Here is a 13,784-nt window from a genome sequence, read left to right on the forward strand (position 1 = left end):
GGCATACAATACTGGCCATGACCCGTACACAATGTTGCTATTGCAGAAATAAGAACATGGACCCAATAAAATACACTAATAAGGATGTTGAAACACAACATAGTGGTTCAACATAACAGACCAGGGAATTTTTTGCTTCCACTATTTTAGCACTTCATTGTTTTTTGTCATTAAATACTTAGTTGTGAACAATGCTGTTATCTGGAGCTGGTCGGCGGTAGACTGGAGCATCAATGACTTCCATGGTATTGTTTATGTGCACCAAACTGTCTCTTTTAGGACCTCTGTAGCTTTCTGTCTGTGGTCAGTGCCCTGTTGTTCCACTTACACAGCTTCAAAGTGGAACAAAGTGGTGGCATTTAACACAACTGACGTAAAACTACAGGAAATGACTTTCATGGGTGGATTTCGAAATCTGGGTCTTTGCCCCATAAAGAACAAATGCACTTTTTTAGACAAGTTTATCAGCTTAAGTTAAAGGGAGCGATGAAGTGGATTTTTTATATTCTTTGTTTGTATTCTTTCATTTTCTTTAAGGACAGATGGTGGCTGAATGTGTTGACCAACAATGTCTCCAAGAGAGGAGGTTAACAAACATACATTATAATTGTTTGTCAGTATCATGCACATCAAACTTTATTTAATGCCACAAAACATTATTCATGTAATGGATAAGAGATTATATCAGTGATATAAAATTAGACTCTGTTTGCAGTGCTTTATGAGAGGACTCACAATCTAAATCAAATTAAGAGACAATTTACGTTTTTTTTCAGACAGTGTTTAATCAGAAATTCTTACAGAATAATGCAATCAGAAACACAAAATAGTAAAAAAAAAAGTAAACAGAAAAGGTAATAATGGTTCTGGAAAACATGTAGGAATAACACTTTTAATATGTATTTTTTAATAAAAAGACTTTTTCAACATCATACATAATGCAAGAGAGCAACAGGTTCAGGGTTTATTAGCTTGAGAAGCCATCTTGATTATATTTGTATCTAAGCACACAGATGCTTCTACCTTTATACAGCTACGCAGAGCAGCAGCTTCGGAAAGAAGAAGTGCAGCGTGTTCATTTGCATTACTAGAAAGCTGTGTAAAACTGCAGTGTCATGCACTGAATGATGAGAAGTGGTTGGATCCCTCTGAAGAGACACGCCCTGAAATGAAGATATCGGATGTTGCGCGTGAAGTGTGTGCGGAGTAGATGTACTTCTTGCTAAAGCACCACAGGTCCACCATTATCTGCCGGAAGTGGCTCCTGAACTTCACCCCGATGAAGGCGTACAGGATGGGGTTGAGGCAGCAGTGGAGGTACGCTACGCTCCTGGAAATGGCCAGAACTTTCAGTTTAATCTTCTCCAACGTACAACTCCTCTCCTTAAAAAGAGACAGGGTGTGGTTCAGCAGAGCAGCATTGTAGGGAAGGTGGCAAATGATGAAAACCACAACAACTGCCAAAACCACGCGCACTGCCTTGTGCCTCTGGCTGCTCTGCGCCCTCAGCAAGGTGCCCACGATGCAGGAGTAGCAGAACACCATCACCAGCAGAGGCAGAAGGAAGCCGATGGCCATCTGAAGGGTGGGAACCACCACCTTTATCAGCTTTGCCGTTTCAGTCTCGTTGAAAGACAGTTGACAGATCACAGAGTTGGGTTCGTCTCCCAGATTGATCTCTTCAAAGAGCTTGGTGTAGAGCAGCGTGGGCAGAGTTAGTGCCACGGCTAACACCCAGACAGCTGAGCAGATGAGGCGGCTGTAGATCAGAGCACGAGAGCGAGCACCGAAGGACCTTCTAGCCTGAACTATAGCCACGTAGCGGTCGCCGCTTACGCACGCCAGCAGGAGCATGCCGCTGTATAGGTTGATGCTGTAGGCTGACCTCAGCACCTTGCAGGCCACGGACCCCATTGCCCAGCTGTTCTGCTCGTTGTAGATGATGAGCGGCAGAGCCAACACGAAGATCAGGTCTGCCACGGCCACGTTGAAGAGGTAGACGTCCGTCATGGTCTTGGCTCTCTTGTAGAACATGTAGGTGGCGATTACCAGGGTGTTGCCCATCAGACCGCAGGCACAGATGATGGAGTGGATGTACATCTCGGTGAGGACGTCCACAGGGTTGGGGTCCAGGTTGCAGGGCTCACACCTTTCAGGAGGGAAGTTTTTGTAGTCTAGAGGGAAGTTTTCGTAGTCTACAGTGAAGTTTTCGTAGTCTAGAGTGAAGTTATCGCAGTCTAATGTCTCCATGTTTTAGATCTAGAGAAGAAAATAAATTGCAATTTACACCAACAACTAATTATGAGGCGACTGCTATAAAACGTCCAACATTTTCAAAACAAATTTCGGTGTTATATTTTAATAAAGTTTCAGTACACAAGATAAGAACATAATAAGATGTTGTGGTACAAATTGTAAAACGCACTTTGAATATTGCCAGTAACATTTTCAATGCAGAACTTTTATTTGTAATTTAATATTTTTTGACTATTTTGTTCTCTAACCAAGCAAAAATATCTGAATTCTCCCTCCACTAGGCAACTAAATGTATTATTAATCATAACATATGACTTTACTAAAAGGTATAACACATTTATTTATTCTTAAACTGATGAGTAATGTGCCCTATAAGACTTCAGCTGGAAAGCGGTACCACCACAAATCTAGTTTATTTGCAAGGTGTGCATTACTTGGACTGGGTATGAGTCACATCACCGGTTTTTCTTCTGTTTACAGGAAAAAAGTCGGCGTTCTAGTTCAGCTCTACCTCTGGGTGTGAATGACCTTATTTCAAAAAGTGAATGCACTGGAGGCAGTGGGTTTGCTTTGTGCTTTATCTGATCCCAGAAGCTGATAAGATCTGTATTGTGAAGGATCTGAGATCTGTCTCTGAGCATCAGTCAGTGTACAGAGGTCACTCAAATGTATCATTTTCACAAGAGAGATGCACAGATCTTCGATTTTTTTTTCTGACGATTCTCACAGGAAATTACCATTTCTTTAATTTAAAAAATGTAGTTTACTCGTGCTGTCTTCTCCAATGTTGCCTATACCCAAGTTTAAATAAAGTTAAAACGCAAAAAAAAAAGTTTTTGAAGAATCCTGCATTTAAGGTTTGACTCCATGTAAAAGTACTAGCAATAAAAATGTACCTATATTATATGAGTGCACTTTCTGAACAATGGCTCATTTCACAATAATAAATGTTGAAGAATTATAATCAGAGGTGGAAAATAACTAAATACATTTGCTCAAATATTGTACATAATATGTCTTAACTTATAATAGTACATAATAATGTATTTCTTGATTACATCATGCATTTATATTCTGAATCTTCAAAACAGCTAAATCTGTCAAATAATGAAGTGGAGTAAAAGGCACAATATTTCAAGAATTGTGAACTGTAATGTAATACAATAATTAAAAAATCTGAGCAAATGTACTTCCTGTCTACCACTGGAGCTCAGTAAAGCCTAATAATCCTTTCAACGGATGAAATGACACACCAACACAGGATTTCTCCTTTATTTAAATAGAAGCGTGTTAGAAACCTGTTTGCGTGCTTCCACTTCCACTTCTTTAAAAGCCTGATAAGGAACAGACATGACAATGTGATGATATCTCTCGTTTCAGCACTCTCACTTCTACATTAGATTATACATAGTAACGCACAGTAGCACGGGTCAATGAGGAAGGGATGGTTTTACACTAACAGTAGATAATTGAACGAGAAAAGATGAGCCTTTTGTTTAGAAACTCAGTATGAGAACTTCAAGAGCTATCGTTTCCATTTTTTACAGAACTGACAGTTCTGTAAAAGTCGCCCTATGTGAAACTTGATTCAATAAAAACATTATACATTTTGTAAGTGAGCAATCAATCAGTGCAGTTTCAGGCTTCAACATTCTTCACACACACTATGTCAAGGACAAACCATGACCTTACACTTTTACACTTACGTTTATACTAAAGGATTAACACATTTAGAAACCCTAAAATAAGAGTTTGAGGAAGTACTACAATATTGTATGTAATTAAAAGTTGTTAAACCACAGTGTATAAATACTTAACTACAGATAAATGTCCTGCATTCAAAATATCACTTATTTCAAAGTACAAAAGTATTGCATTGTAATGAACTAAAACTATTGATGCATTAGTGTTCACCGCTTTAATGTTGCAGCTGGGGGATCTTTAAAAAAAGAAAGTGTATTAATCACCTTCATTTTTGGCAAATAAATGTAGTGGAAACCAAATAACAACATTTGCTTCTAAATTGTAGTGGAGTAGAATAATTAAGCGGCATTAAAAAGTACTTTTAAGTAAAGTATATGTATCTAAGAATTGTACCTAAGCACAGTAATATAGTACATTTATTGAGTTACTGTCCTCCACTGGTGAAAATACATTAAGCAGTTACCAAACTGGCTAATGTGACCAAATAAACCAAATAATGATTCATATTTACTTCTTCTATGTTATTTTTTTCTATTCTGATCAGACTTACCTTGCAGAAAGATGATTTATTCTCTGGGTTGAGCAGAGTGAAAGAGTGAGACAAATCTTCCTCCCGGAGATTCACCTGTGTCGAGGCTGCTTCTGAACAAAGGTCAGTGGGTGGGCTGTATGTCACTAATAATGTGCGCTTTAAATATCAAAAGAAGAAAGATATAGGCAAAGCTGCGTTCTCACAGGCTCTGCTGCAGTGTGAGTAAAGTGCATCAGGGATCTTCCTCCTTTCTGAAGTCACACATGCAGGGACATTCCGCCTGCACGCTCAGTAGATCTGTTGCGCTCAATTCACACCGACTGCTCAGTCGCAACAGGTCCAGCCTTGAAGTTAAGGACAGAATTGTTTAACGACTACTGTAGATTTTATTTTTCACTTCAATTACATTTTTAATAGAGTTTTACAAACTACTGAATACAAGTTGGCTGCCCGCCCTTACTCTCACTCTGTCTTTGATCACAGGTGTAAACTCACTCATGCCAACATCCTGCACACAGAAACTCTCTCTTTATTCTCTCATGCCCTCAAACCTCAACGTGGTTTTTCGGAGAATGTGCTTCCCATTTGCTATAGAGTTATTTTGTTATGATACATCCTATTTTTTGTTTTTGCCTGTGCGTATTATTTCTGTATTTTCTTATATTTTGTTGTGCTTGCTCCAATTTGGTCAGTTTTAAGTATTTTTGCAAACCCTGATTGAGCCTGATGAATCCTTTACAAAAAGTCAATGTTATTATTTTTGTAGCATTTACTTGTTATGTGTTTTACATGAAGTAAATGTGTATTACAGTAAAATATGAGGTGCTTTTCCACAACATGACCAGCAGGTAGAGCTGTTATTTCAGTAGATAGTAGATCATTAACTTCCATTCTGTCGTAAAAGGTCACATCACAACTACCCATAATATGTAAACTTTATATTGTACAGGATGCTAGATCTGATAACCTTTTTCAAGTTCTCATTCTCAGGCATAGAGGAACTGAACGGAGCTATCATTTATGGAACTTTTTGGCCTCAGTTTAATGAGCTTCGTGTGGTATTCAGGTACACTCAATGTCACTGATTCTAGGGATTTTAAGGATAAAAAGAAAAACAAATGCTTTTCTTAAAGTAAAACAGATTATGGCAGAACGACAGCGAGACTTCGTAGATAGGGTTAGAACGCTGGATTCCCCACCATTTACTGATTCAAAATGAAAATAAATTGATATATAAGAAAACGTTTTTATAATCTGTACTTTTAAAGTGAATGAGAACCCAGAGTGCATACAAAGAATACAAATAGATAACGGCTATGGGTTTTTTATTAACTGGCCCCTGGCTTCCTGTTACACTTACAAAAGTGGCCCCTGGGCGGTAACTGTTCAAACTGGGTTGAAACCCTTATCATAAATTCAATCTTGAAAGCCATGTGGTTGAACTTGTATCACTCTCTTACATTTAGAGAAAAACACTTACATCCACACCCATATAAAGGCATCGTAATCACACAGAGGGTTAAGATGTCATTTAAAGCAAAGTGCAGGTTTCCATCGTTGTTAGACTTAACTGCAAAGCTTGTGTTGAAATATTTAAGAGCCTGCTGCATCAAGCAATAATCTGGTTGTAAAACGTTTGCTTTCAAAATAAAAGCTTTTTATGTAAATCATCAATAAACATATACAGCTTATACAGTATACTGTATAACATGTATTATAAAACGGACAAGTCAAATCAAGCAATCTGATCTCAGCCGTGATATACTGAGCGTATACCACGGGTAGAATTGTAAATTACTTTTCTCAACAAGTCAGTATCCCTCCGCGCCTGAGAAATACAGTATACAGTTGGGGTTGTCGCCTATCCCGCTTCGCGTCGGGCCGAACCACGCCCCTTAGCTGTGATATAATGAGCATATACCACGGCCTGTCGTGAGCTATTGCTTAAGTGTATACTTGTAGTAAATGGATGCTAAACAAGTGTCTCACCTTAAACACACAAACACTAAGTTGTCACTTGCTTAACATTTAGGGTTGTAAAATACATGCTCAAACCCCAACTTAACTACTTGGGTTACCTTTTTGTTTAAATTGGTTATTACGTGTTCCCATCACCCCCAGCACTGATCATATGTTTATCCAAACTAAGTCAAATTGATTCCAACAATCCCTGGGTAAAGCATTTTTAATTCATGTTTAAATATACGTGTTGTTGTATAATAGCGGAAACTACTTAGAACCAGCACTGGGGACCCATTTGTGGCCCCTAGTGGGTCACTATAGCCATGCCTTTCTAACTATTTCCTCCTGCTTTGATCTTTGTCTCTATTTTGAACCTCATTATGCCTGTAGCTCACACCCAGCTCCTTTAAAAGAAGCACTTCTTTATCTCAAACAAGTTTAACTGCATATTCAAGGCGATATTACGCATTATTATATATCTATACATTCATATAGATTATTTTTTTGCATTTTTATGAATTTTAAATGTTTATTTTCTGATGACATCAGAACTTTTTATAAGTGAAGCATAAGTTTTTTTTTACCATAGGTAATTACGTCAATGTAAACATAGAATATTATAACAAGTAGGGCAAGCTAGACTACAATTTACAATACAACTCTGGCTCTGGGTATCCTGGGGAGAGCTATAAGTAGAAACATTCGATTTATATTAATCGACAGATAATCAATCAGCAACTGTTTTTGATTAAATCAGGTATTTTAGTATCATAATGATAAAAAATACGTTTATATAATTCGATAACAGTGTTTGTATCATTTTATTTTGAAGTTAATAGTCGGAAGTGTTTTATTTCTTCTTCTACTGCACTTCTATTTTACCTGATGGAGCCATGGATGCACGTGTATGTCGTGCTATGGTATGCGCGACCGGTGTGGGCATGTCCCCTGCTGCCTCGCGGCAACTTGCTCTGCAGGTTATCCCGGTGAATCACTCCTTCAGCAGCTATAAGTAGGACAGCTCTCCTCATGGTTATGTTTTCCTTCTCGCACTTTCTGAATAACAGCCACCATGAGTAAGTCTAGCTCCCTGAAAGTAAAGAACTTATTCAAAAGCAAATCACCTGATAAAGAAAGCAAGGAGCGGAAAAGGTCCGATGTAGCAGCGTCCAGCCCCCGGGACAGGTCGGACACTCTGCCGGCAAACCTCGGTCCCTTAAGCCCGGGAGACAGCGTCACTCTGCCCGGGGATGTTTTACCCATTTTCCCGAAAGAAAAGAAGCCAAAGAGGATGTTGTCGTTTAAGATTAAACGAAAGAAATCCAAGCAGAAAGAAGAAGCAGGAGGAGATGTGTTCTTCACTGATGAACTGGACAGCTTCCAAAGCAACAAGTAAGAGACAAACTAGTTTATTTGTATTACATTTTTTGTTTCATGTTTTGACGCTATGGATTGGCGTTTAAGTTGATAATAAGATACTGATATGTAAATATGATAACATCAACTGTTTTAATTGTTTTCATTCTTTAAATAAAATGTCCCTGCAGAAATAGCACAACAAATAATACAGACAGATCTTTGTTTTTTTACAATTTTAAATAAGACCCCTGATCATAAAACATGTTGTCAAATATAATTATTGTATCATTTGACCATAATCACTGTTGACGCTGGGAGCTGAGGGACACAAGTGCAAAACAAAATCATACATTTTCTAATGCTAATGCCCCCCCCCCGAAACTCCCACATTGTCCCCCTTGCAGTCCTTTAGGTCCTGCTTTTGATACCAGAGCACCAAATAGAGATAGATAGAATTGGAGGGATGAAACCCTCTTTAATGGTCACACATGCAGAGCACACAGCACACATTGACGTGTGTTCTCTGCATTTAACCCATCCTAGTAGATAAAAAGCTGTAGGAACTGAGGGAAGATCTGAATTGTGTGGGTAAAAACATCTCAGTTAGCAACCGTTTCCCCCCTGGCACAAAATCAACCACAGTGAGCTGTGGCTGCAGCTAGTTTAGTCAAGTTTGAAAATTGCAGAGAGCGGTAAACAGTTACAGCGAGGAGGGCGTGAAGCTGAACTGTCACGCAGGACACGAGATGCTGTTGTGTTCCTTGGATTTTTACATGTTTGGGCTTCACTCCGTGGGTAGTTGTAGAAAGTGTTTGTGAAACACCAACTGACCCCATTCTGGTGCTCTTGGGTGAGGCATTTGACTGATAACAGTTCAATCATCTATGGCCGACAGTGAAAGACTGTGGCAGATCCGTGATGGGAACATGGATAAGAAGTAAATATTCACTCTGAGTCACTCTTCCCTTGATGAATCAAAGATTCAAACTAAAAGATTGGTTAACCTCAAGCGGTCACAATAATGATAGACATTCACATCTTAAGGACTTTATTTATACCAGATATTTCCAGTCCTTTTTTATTTTTGATCCATCCCTTCTACCTCTATTTATGAAGATTATTGGAGCATAAAAAAGTATATCAGAGAAGCACATTTTCTACTCTAACGCTGAGATCAAATTATTGTTGGTTAAAATATTCACCATAAAGTTAAAATATCGAGAGGAAAATCAACTGCCTTGCTCCATTAAATAAGATAAAAGGAGCCACTAAACGCATGCCAGATTGTGAATATTCTTGCGTTTGTGTGACTTCTACTTTCAACAAATGTAGTTTGACTTAATTCTGTCATTTCCCCTTATCCCTGGCCCCATTTCTCTTCCATAAGATGAACGTGCACCCAAACCAGTTTGTTGATGAGATCTGTTGCCTCTGACTCAGGTGTTTTTCTCACAGGCAGTCGGGCTAACAGATCACAGATGCTATTATGATATGAGAAGAGCAAGCATTGCATAACATTCAATGGTGAAATGAAAAACCAGCCCTGCAGGTGTTATTTAGTCCTTCTTCTTTCCATTTATATCTGACTCATTGAAGTTGGTGTTGTGATCTTGTCTGGATCATCAGAGTAAATATGACTTCAGGAAACAGAGTTTGGATGCACATGACATGTGACGCATCAGAAAAAGATAACTGACTCCCTCATGACAATGATTATGCCTTCTCTTATCAGCTTGATTCGGAATAATACTTGTTTTGTGTTTTGAGAGCCTTGGTGCATCACATGAATGTTCCCTGAACTCATTAGTCACATGCATCAGGGTAAAAGACGACTTGCTGTGGTGGCTAAGGCTGTTAGGGCTCACCTGTTCACCATGGCCTTTGACCCCTAACCCATCACAGTCCCTCTGCTTCCAGTCCTACTGCTATTTATTTAAATGTTTACTTTATTATTTGCCCCTTTTGTTTGTTTGTTCACCATGTAAAGCGGCCTTGGGTCCCTTGAAAGGCGCTATACACATTTTATCTATTATTATTATTAGAAGAAGTGTGAAAAACGCAGAAAGACTGGAGACCAAAATCAATTTCCACGACACGGAGGATTGTAAAATAAGATATTTTAGGGTTAGGGTGCACTGTCGTGCAAGAAAGACTTGCACGACAGTCTTTCTTCTCTGACATCATTGCCAAAAACAAAAACAACGCACGTGCCTTGTTTGCTACCGTTGACAGACTAACAAACCCCCCAGTGTCAGTAGTCTCTGAATTTCTATCCACCAGGGCCTGCAATGAATTTGCCTCCTTCTTCACTCACAAAATTCAGAAAATCAGACAAGCAGTCAGTGCCTCTGTATTAGGTACAGCAAATGTGTTTTCCCTATGTCCACCTAATATCAATTCAAACACTATGACACAATTCCATCAAAGTAATGATAAAAACCTGGAGGACATTATTCAACTTCTGAAATCCTCCTCCTGCTGCCTTGATATTATTCCAACAAGATGTTTTTTCATTGCATGACTTCAGATCTACTTCACATAGTAAACAATTCTCTTTACTCAGGTGTTTTTCCACAGGCCCTGAAAATTGCAGTCATTAAACCGCTCTTAAAAAAGAACGCTGCTGCTCGAGTCCTCACTGACACTAAGAAAGTGGATCACATCACTCCTGTTCTGAAGTCTTTGCACTGGCTTCCTGTCAGGAAGCCAGTGCAAAGACTTCAGAACAGGAGTGATGTGATCCACTTTCTTAGTGTCAGTGAGGACTCGAGCAGCAGCGTTCTTTTTTAAGAGCGGTTNCGGTTTGGGAAAAGGGAGGGTGAAGGTCCAAACTGTGTTTAACTTTTCATTAATCGAGTAGGTGAGAGTGCCATTCCATGGATTGTGTTTTATTCCGTTTACACTCTAAAGGTTTCCACTTCGGTTTCCAACGGGTAGACGGAATTCTTTTTTAAGTTTAGTCTACATGAGACATGTAGTTTATATAATCTATCCAGTATATAAGCACCGACAAGAGAGTGTTTAGAGGTAAATGGTGTACTTTTACTCCACTACAATTATTTAATACCTTTAGTTACTTTACAGATGTGGATGAATGATGTGAAATATAATCAAATGTTAAATCAGACTTTAGTTCCACCTGGAGTAAATCCACAAGCTACCCTGCAGTATACAAAGTCATTCAAACAAGCTGCACCTTTACCAGCTTTGAGAACACTTTGATGATCAATCATTATAAAACATATATTATATGTTATTCTTAAAAGGACCAATCTGCACAATGAATACTTTTACTTTTGCTACTTTAAGTATATTGTTATGCTGATACCTTTTTACTTCTTTTTGAGTAACATGTTGAATTGCAGGACATTTACTTGTAACAGAGTATTCCCGACACTCTGGTACTTCTACTTTTACGTAGTACCAGTTCTGAGTACTTCTCCCACCTCTGTTGGCCTCTGTATGGCAGACAGGTGTGGGTGAATGGATGATTGAGAGATTGCAAAACTGGAAGAAAAACGATACTAATTAAGTCAATATACCATATACCATTATATTAATATTTTCACAGAGTTATAGATACTCCTCATGATAAGTAACTGACCTTTATTTGTAAGATTGGTGGAGTGCTACTTTAAGCCAAAACACAACTGGCTTCTCAACTTTCCGAACAATCAGCCAATCAGCCGCTTTGTCATCAACTTCTGAGACCTACATCGTAGCTAACCAGAATGATTTTTGAAGTACAATGTAAATGCAACTAGTTCTTCTCCACTGCTTTCTGTCAGGAACAATCCATTAGGTATTTTAATTGTTTACCAACAGTGTGTGAATGTTGTCTCCCTGAGCAGGTGGCACCTTGTATGAATGTGTGTGAATGGATGAATGCTGACTTGGAAATGTAAAGCGCTTTGAGGTATTTTAAAGACTGGAAAAGCGCTATATTAATGCAGTCCACTAGAAATGTGTAGCAACCAGATGCCACCCTATTATTTTGCTACTTGATCACATAGACACCGTTCATCAGTTAATCCTCCAGACATACTCCAGCTATAGTGACAAACATAAGTGTGCCTGGGTGTGTTTATTTACTTCCCAATAAATAAGAATGATTACCAATCAGGCAACATCAATGTGATTTAGAGGTATTAAACCTACATACCCATAGAGTGCAGTCTCACCTGGTCAAGTCTACTCTCCATGAAGTCCAGCAGCATGTTGACAGCATCCATGTTGACCCCCATGTACTCAATAGAGCCCTGCTGCACTTTGGGCACCAGCAGAACATCCAGACAGGGCAGAGGGAGGTTTCCTAGCAAGTTAACAGTATGGCTGAGAGAACAGGGAGAGAGATAAATTGCTTTATGAATGAATGAACACAGAATCAGCTGTGCAGGTGAAGCGTGTCTTCTCGTACCTGTGGAACTCCTCATTGCGCTCCTCTCCCTCGGCCTGGCTCAGCAGACAGTATCTCAGGATGGCCCCCACATGTCTGTACTCTGCTGCGTCCCCCTTCACACAGAGGCAAGGCAAGGCAAGTTTATTTATTTATTTTTCAACACAAGGCAATTCAAAGTGCTTTACAAAAAATGAAAGACATTAAGAAAATGGCATTTAAAAAACGTCATTAAAAAGAAAAGATAATAAAATAAACATTAAAAGAAAAAATACATGGATAAAAGTTACAGTGCAATTTAAGATGTGAATAGTTCAATTAAAAGCAGCGGCAAAAAGAAAAGTCTTGAGCCTGGATTTTAAAGTAGTCAGAGTTGTAGTGGACCTGCAGGTTTCTGGGAGTTTGTTCCAGATATTTGGATCATAATAACTGAACGCTGCTTTACCATGTTTATTTCTGACTCTGAGGACAGAAAGCTGACCAGTCCCTGAAGACCTGAGAGATCTGGTTGGTTCATAATTTAGCAGTAGGTCAGGAATATATTTTGGGCCTAAACCATTCAAAGCTTTATAAACCAGAAGCAGTATTTTGAAATCTATTATTTGACACACAGGAAGCCAGTGCAAAGACTTCAGAACAGGAGTGATGTGATCCACTTTCTTAGTGTTAGTGAGGACTCGAGCAGCAGCGTTCTGAATTAGCTGCAGCTTTCTAATAGATTTTTTAGTGAGACCTGTGAAGACACCATTACAGTAGTCGAGTCTACTGAAGATAAAAGCATGGACAAGTTTTTCCAAATCCTGCTGTGACATTAGTCTTTTAATACTAGATATGTTCTTTAGGTGATAGTAGGCTGATTTAGTAACTGTTTTAATGTGACTGTTGAAACTCAGGTCAGAGTCCATGACTACAGCTAGATTTTTTTATCTGTTGTTTTGAACATTGCAGACTGAAGCTCAGCGCTAACTTTTATACGTTCTGCCTTGGCTCCAAAAACCATTACCTCAGTTTTATCTTTGTTTAATTGGAGAAAGTTCTGACACATCCAGTCATTGATTTGTTCAATGCACTTACTCAGTGAATTGGAGCATAGTCTCCTGGTGAAATTGCTATGTGTGTGCCCAGCTATGGTAACTTATTTTGTTGTTTTTCATTATCTGAGCCAGTGGTAGCATGTAGACGTTAAAGAGAAGAGGCCCCAAGATGGAGCCTTGAGGTACCCCACATGTTATATTTGTCAACTCAGATTTGTTTTTACCTATAGAAACAAAGTTTTTTCTGTCCTTTAAGTAGGATTCAAACCAATTTAGAACTGTTGATGAAAGTCCCACCCCGGTACAGGCTTATGCATGCTTCAAGAGTGTGAGTTAATTTCAACTGAGACTGTTGCTTGTTGTGCATGTGTTTTTGTTCTGTTGTGTTCAGTCATGTTTTCTGTGTGTAGCACAACGAATTAGGCTGCAACTGTATTTTCCTAATGCAAGCCTATGTTGCATAATGAACATTTATTTAGGAGATATAGCTCCGTATGTTAAGCGTGCAACATAAAAAAAGATGCAAGCTTGTTAAACAGCT

General features: G+C 38.8%; 2 protein-coding genes across 2 annotated transcripts in view; one reads left to right on the top strand and one right to left on the bottom strand.

The window, feature by feature from the left end:
• Positions 1 to 869: 869 nt before the first annotated feature.
• LOC104942761 (C-C chemokine receptor type 6) lies at positions 870 to 7,664 on the bottom strand. Its single transcript, XM_010768048.1, has 3 exons — positions 7,579 to 7,664; positions 4,511 to 4,836; positions 870 to 2,259 (listed from the first exon to the last, which is right to left on the bottom strand). The coding sequence occupies exon 3, from the start codon at positions 2,248 to 2,250 to the stop codon at positions 1,114 to 1,116; it is 1,137 nt and encodes a 378-aa protein (XP_010766350.1). The 5' UTR covers positions 2,251 to 2,259; positions 4,511 to 4,836; positions 7,579 to 7,664; the 3' UTR covers positions 870 to 1,113.
• Positions 7,372 to 13,784, top strand: part of crybg1a (crystallin beta-gamma domain containing 1a) — a 53,449-nt gene continuing 47,036 nt past the window's right edge. Inside the window, exon 1 of the mRNA XM_010768046.1 lies at positions 7,372 to 7,846. Within this exon, the coding sequence (XP_010766348.1) occupies positions 7,527 to 7,846 (320 nt within the window). The 5' untranslated portion in view covers positions 7,372 to 7,526. The remainder of the gene's footprint in view (positions 7,847 to 13,784) is intronic.

Source organism: Notothenia coriiceps, unplaced genomic scaffold, assembly GCF_000735185.1.
Source record: "Notothenia coriiceps isolate Sejong01 unplaced genomic scaffold, NC01 NC01_scaffold00005029, whole genome shotgun sequence".
NCBI lineage: Eukaryota > Metazoa > Chordata > Actinopteri > Perciformes > Nototheniidae > Notothenia > Notothenia coriiceps.

Bases quoted from the DNA above. Each gene is read 5' to 3' on its own strand.
- LOC104942761 (XM_010768048.1), bottom strand. From the start codon at position 2,250: ATGGAGACATTAGACTGCGATAACTTCACTCTAGACTACGAAAACTTC.